This window comes from Anneissia japonica, unplaced genomic scaffold (assembly GCF_011630105.1).
Source record: "Anneissia japonica isolate Jap-2015-1 unplaced genomic scaffold, ASM1163010v1 scaffold287593_len981703_cov172, whole genome shotgun sequence".
NCBI classification, from domain to species: domain Eukaryota; kingdom Metazoa; phylum Echinodermata; class Crinoidea; order Comatulida; family Comatulidae; genus Anneissia; species Anneissia japonica.
The window spans coordinates 108,617-114,380 of NW_022726550.1; the positions used below are offsets into that span (position 1 = coordinate 108,617).

At 33.4% G+C, this 5,764-nt stretch overlaps 1 protein-coding gene across 1 annotated transcript in view; it reads left to right on the plus strand.

Moving 5' to 3' along the window:
- The first annotated feature begins 1,228 nt into the window (after positions 1-1,228).
- Positions 1,229-5,764, plus strand: part of LOC117113262 (R-spondin-3-like) — a 28,006-nt gene continuing 23,470 nt past the window's right edge. Inside the window, exons 1-2 of the mRNA XM_033256561.1 lie at positions 1,229-1,355; positions 4,300-5,695. Of these exons, the coding sequence (XP_033112452.1) occupies positions 5,614-5,695 (82 nt within the window). The 5' untranslated portion in view covers positions 1,229-1,355; positions 4,300-5,613. The remainder of the gene's footprint in view (positions 1,356-4,299; positions 5,696-5,764) is intronic.

Genomic DNA, 5,764 nt, shown 5'->3' on the forward strand with positions numbered 1-5,764 from the left:
ATGTCTTTTAAATTGTACCGGTATTTAATTGTTTATAGCGAAGTCGAACCGTACTTTTTTCAATAGGCCTAATGAACATGCAGATACTATTGAGATGTTACAAGATTACCAGATAGGCCTACAAGATAGGCCTAAACTTTATTTTCAAATGTGTTTTACATTCGAGATTTGTTCCACGTTTCGATAATAATAGGACATGCCAGACAAAAAATGAATAAAAAGAAAGAGCAGTATAGGCCTACTTTATAAAGTTATGATACCCCCCTTCAGCGATAGAAAGGCGACTTGCGCGCGTCGGAAACTCGGTTATGCCATATACAAACACACCAATAACTACTAAAAAATGAATTATTCTACTTCGAAGTTTCACATGTGATACCAACTAGCTTTCAAAATGTTGTTTCATGCACCGATCACCTACTCAAAATGACCTTGGTTTGGTAGCCGGATTTGTACCAGTACGTCAGCACTAATGAAATTCCTTATTGGGGTATTCATCATTTAAATGGTGGAGTTTGTTGTAAGTCCCTTCCTCTCGGTTATTTTTTTTTTAAATTTTAATCTCAAATTTCTCAAATATCAAAGTCATAAGTCACCCTCAGAGTAATAATCATACCCCTCCCAAGTAGTAGGCTACAGTACTGAACAAGCTAGGCCTATAAGCAATGCAAGTAACAAACTTAATACCCATCCATCCAAATTGGTTTAGATGAACAGGACAAACATTATTTAGGTGAGCCTCATTCAAACTATTATAACCGTATAATGTTAAAAGGGCTTAACATAATCATCATTATTGACTCTGCAGAGCCAATCATATCATATGTTTTATTATGCATCGTGATATTTAGTGCGATTAATCGTATGCTGACCGTTATAACTATGGCGTAAAATCGTGTAAATCCACTTGAAAAAGCCAACTCCGTTTCTTTGTAATGTTTTCCCTTAAGAATAACGTTCTACCTTAATCCGTAGCTAACGGCATCCTGCAATCCGGTGTGTGTTTTGTTGCCATTCATTAGCAACTTAAAAGGCAATATTCCGACACTGGTTCCAGTCATCTAACAATGGGTTCATTCGAGTAGGTAAACATCAATTCTAATTTGTGAGTTTTAGCCATTGTTAGAAATAAATCAATTTCTTTTTGTCGGAACGAAGAAAAATAATGATCATGCATTCTTATCAAATATTGACATAAGATCATTAAGCGAAATGGAAATATTAACAAGTTAGAGCTGCTTTGGGGACGGGTTGAAGTTAAATCTCTTGTTATAAAATCGTTCTAAAACACTTGAAGATGCTAGAGCGCTTTTCTAAATCATCCTCTCTATGGTCTAAAAATAAAGTGGAACGAGGTAAGTTCGAATCTGTCTTCAAGAAAAGTTTACAATGCCATTGTAATAGTCACACGTGTTACTATGTGGTTCAAACCTTGTTTTTTTCTGTAGCTGCGTTACACTGATCCCCGGTGGGTGTAGGCATTGGCACGCCAGTGTTAGCATTTGTCGTCCTTTACCGAAAGATCCAACGAAGCCAAGAAAATGCAACAGAATACGTTTGAGAAATTCCCAACAGAAGTAGTAAAATAAATTATCTTGTTTCGTGATCTTCAGATACAGTTTGATACCTACAAAAACTTACTTTAGTCTATACGTACTTAGATTATTCCGTATTGTTGACACTGGTTACATTATCAGTAAGCTATAACCTTCTCAGTGGCTTATCTATGATCGGAGCTGATGGGAGGGAGCGGGGTATAAGCGAAGGGGGTTGGTTTGAGTATTAACTGAAGGAGAGCTCTGTCAAAGAAGGTGATATGAGGTGACTTCCTAATACTTTATATAGTCTATTGGTTTTGCTCAGATTTTCTTGCGTGGGTGCATAGGATGCATGCATTTTTTTGGGGGAAACGTTTTTTTTTCTTGGAGTAGCAAGAGGTCAAAAACCTTAGGCCCATTCTTGATGCCAACGATGCCCACAAACAATTAGACTGCAAAATTAACGTTACAAATTTTTTTTCAGAGTGGAAGTGTTGTTTGAGGTTTTTTTTTTTTAATTTTCATGTTTAAGTACAGGATAGTCGAGGGTAAAAATAAGAGGACTGTCTAATAGCGTACCTACACTTTGTTTTCGTAATATTTGTTGTAATTATATAAGAAACTGAGTGGAAAAGAACACGATTCATAATATAATTAGCATAATTAGGACATGTATCATTATTTTTGAGTATTGCTAAAAATCCCAGGTTAAGTATGGCAGAATTAAGCTATGTTATGTTATTTAATGTGTGCTGTCGAAAGATGTGGTTTAGTCTAAATAACAACCAGGAATTGGCAAAAATAATATTGCAGAGGTTAACATTAGAATATTCCAGATGAGCTTATTTGTTTGTTTGTTTATTTGTTTTATTTCGAATCTACACATTACAAAAACAGAGCAATGACGCAAAAAAAAGGTTGGGAGCGAAAAAGCTGGGAACGATAAATTATATCAATAAGATAACGAGAATAAAAATAGGCCTAAAACAAAAACATGGATAGATTTGTGAAGACCCAAATAATCCTAAAAAAAGTATTAGTTTCCATTGAGGTTACAATAAAATAGTGATAAACTAAATGTTAAAAAAGAAAAATAAATCAATCAATAAAACAATGGGTAAAAAAAAAACCAATAAAACAAATGAAAAAAAAAAAAAAGAAAGACATTCAGAGCATGATTTTGTTCATTTGTAAGTTTATTTAGTAGATGCTGATTTAGTTTGCGTTTAAATTTGTAAATATTTAAATTTCCCTCAAAAAAGAGGAAGGTCATTCCACAGATTGTAAATACAGTTTGAATCTAGTTTTAACAAAAGTATGCTTAGTTACTCAGATACCAATCGTCTTTATGTTACCTATGATCTATAATAAAGAACTCTAATTTTGATAATTCATTGACTGTAACGTTACCTGGAAAGATAATCTGTTTGAGTGTATACCAATTTGTATCTTTTTCAATATCTCAAATAATATTTTGCAATAGCAAAAATATATTTGGGCAAATACAGTAATTAGGTCTGATATAATAATATTAATAACAATAATGATGATGATGATGATAAATAATAATAATAACAATATTAATAACAATAATAGGCCTAATAATAATAATAGTAACAATAGTAGTAATAATAGTGGTAACAACATACAACATAAAAGAATAACATTTTTTCACTCTACATCGTCATGCAATACAAAATCACATTTGATTAATTATCAGCTGGCTTTACAATGAACAACTCAATTGCATTTGTAACATTAAAAAAACGATATATGGAAATTATCTTCGGCCATAATATGTCATTTCATGAATAAAACACATAGAAATAAGTATTTTCTTGAGAAAAAAAAAGAAATTAAGTCTGTAAGAAATGTAGCATTTTGTAATATTTGAAAGGCAATGTTTCGAAATGTATGCTGGTTGTAATGATTAGTTTTCTATCAATCGCAGGGTCCAGGCTTAAATCCCGTCACAGCTAGGATCCTTTCTCACTTCTAAAAATGAAAACAAAATCCCCACATAGGCCTAAGCCTTGTATTGAAAGTTAAGATTAGTTCATTTAGTTTAGAGAGACCTCGAGAAACTATGGTCAAACTTGATGATAATTTTACAAAAACATGTACTATCAGTCATAATTTCACATTTTAATTGCTTAATTTCTATATTTAAATAAGTTATTAACTTCAAAGAAAAAATTTGAATGAGAAAAATATTTACCCGTCAATTAAATAGTAACTTTCATGTATTCATTTGCATAGATCATTAAATCAGTTGGTAATAAATTTAAGGATTTCTGTAGTAAATGTTTGTAAATCAATTAAAGCTACTTTTTTCAATCCGTTTTTCTTTGGAAGCTAATAATTTATTTAATCCCTTTAAATGAGATATTCACTTTTTTTTAGGTTCCTGTCTTTTTGACTGATACTGTAGTATATCTGTAACTGATTTGGAATTTATAACTTTCTAAAGCGTCTGAATTCTTGGTATACAGTATTCATTCAACAGAGCTTCTCAAAATCACTATCAAATGTGATTGGCGATGAGTCGGTGGTTCATACTGTGTTTACACGTACTTCAACTGTGTCAATATTTAACTATTTTATAAACCATCATCATAGTTTATTCATTGTTATGACTTCATAATAAGTCCACCTTTGGATCATATATACACACTGGCTATTCATATTTATAACTTTTTATTACCAAAGTTCAGACGCAGGGGCTTATTGTTGATGGCAAAATATATATATTTTCTTTCAGAGATCCAAAGTAGACATACGAGTTAAGTTAGTTAACGCTGCGAATTACTGTACTGTTAAATCTACCCAGGGGGTGCAGAGCTATTTCACGGAACGGCGCTGTTAGCCAATAAGATGCTTGAAGTACATAAGAAGACCGTCGCAAATTCAATGAATTAAGACTCAAGAAGAAAATGTACACTTTACGAATTTGAACACCAAACAAAACCAAAGGAGATGAACACAATACGCTTATCTAAAGAAGAAAGGCGTAATTTAAATTAAATCCGATTGATTGCAGAAATCTATGGAAATAGCTTACGCTTTGAAGGTGTTGACTAAACGCAGCGCGTAAACAGTTTTATCCAATTGGAATAGAGGAAGTTATTTTAAGCTCATTTTGATTTCCTGGAGATGTCATTCTTTGAGAGATACTATCCGCAGACTAAGAATATTATGAAAAACGCTTTTTGCTGTCAGAAGCGACTAAGCTTGACACGCCAGCCACTTATGTCGATCTGAGAGATAGAACATTCACTTAACAAGTAAGCAAAGACATCGAGGGCGAGCAAATCACAGGAGACGCATGCTCCAGATCCCCCCGTAGAAACGCTATAAAAATAAGGGGCTTGGTGACACACTTGAGGAAGGGTCTGTTTGGTGTTCAAGTCATTTAAAACCAAGTGACGCAATTAACCGGAAATAAATCGTTAACCAAGTTTCCTGATCACGACGAAGTCGCGTAAGTCAAAGTGACTACCGTGCCATTGACGATTAGTGGAAACAACATTTTTTAATGGGAAAACATATGAACATGGCCAGTTGGATATGTTTCGGAAATCGGGTACATTTCGATACGGTCTAATTTATCGCAGCGTACGCATCCATTGTGCGCTGGGAACGCGTTACTTGCCACATCCAATTGCGCTCAGACAAACTGAAGTATTCCCTAAATTCATGTACAAATCATCGATATTAATTCTGAGCCAAAACAATAGGAACATGATCCTGAAAATAGGCCTTACCACCTGTTAACGCCAGTATCGACTATAAGTTATAACCGTCAATACCTAACTTCCAAATACAGATAAGAATCTTTTCTATAGGGGCTATTGAATCATTAGGAACAAGTACGAACGTTGTTCAACATCAAATTTAACGACAGGTGAAGAAAAAGCAAAAACATTGACGCCCTGGATTCATTTTTAGGTTGGTTCTATGTCAACCAAAAAAATTCGCTGCCAGTTTTACCAAATTGATTGCTAGCCTATTATTATTATTATTATTATTATAATTGAACAGCGATACTGAACAATATATAAATTGACACATCATCATGGACATAAGGACACTAACCGTCGTCTTCCAGCTATTTGTTGTGGTGTTAGTTTGTGACGCAAAGAAACCAAAAACAAGCGGTAAGTAGCACTAGTATAATTGTAATTAGGCCATTAATAGATTAAAATATATACAATATATATATATAT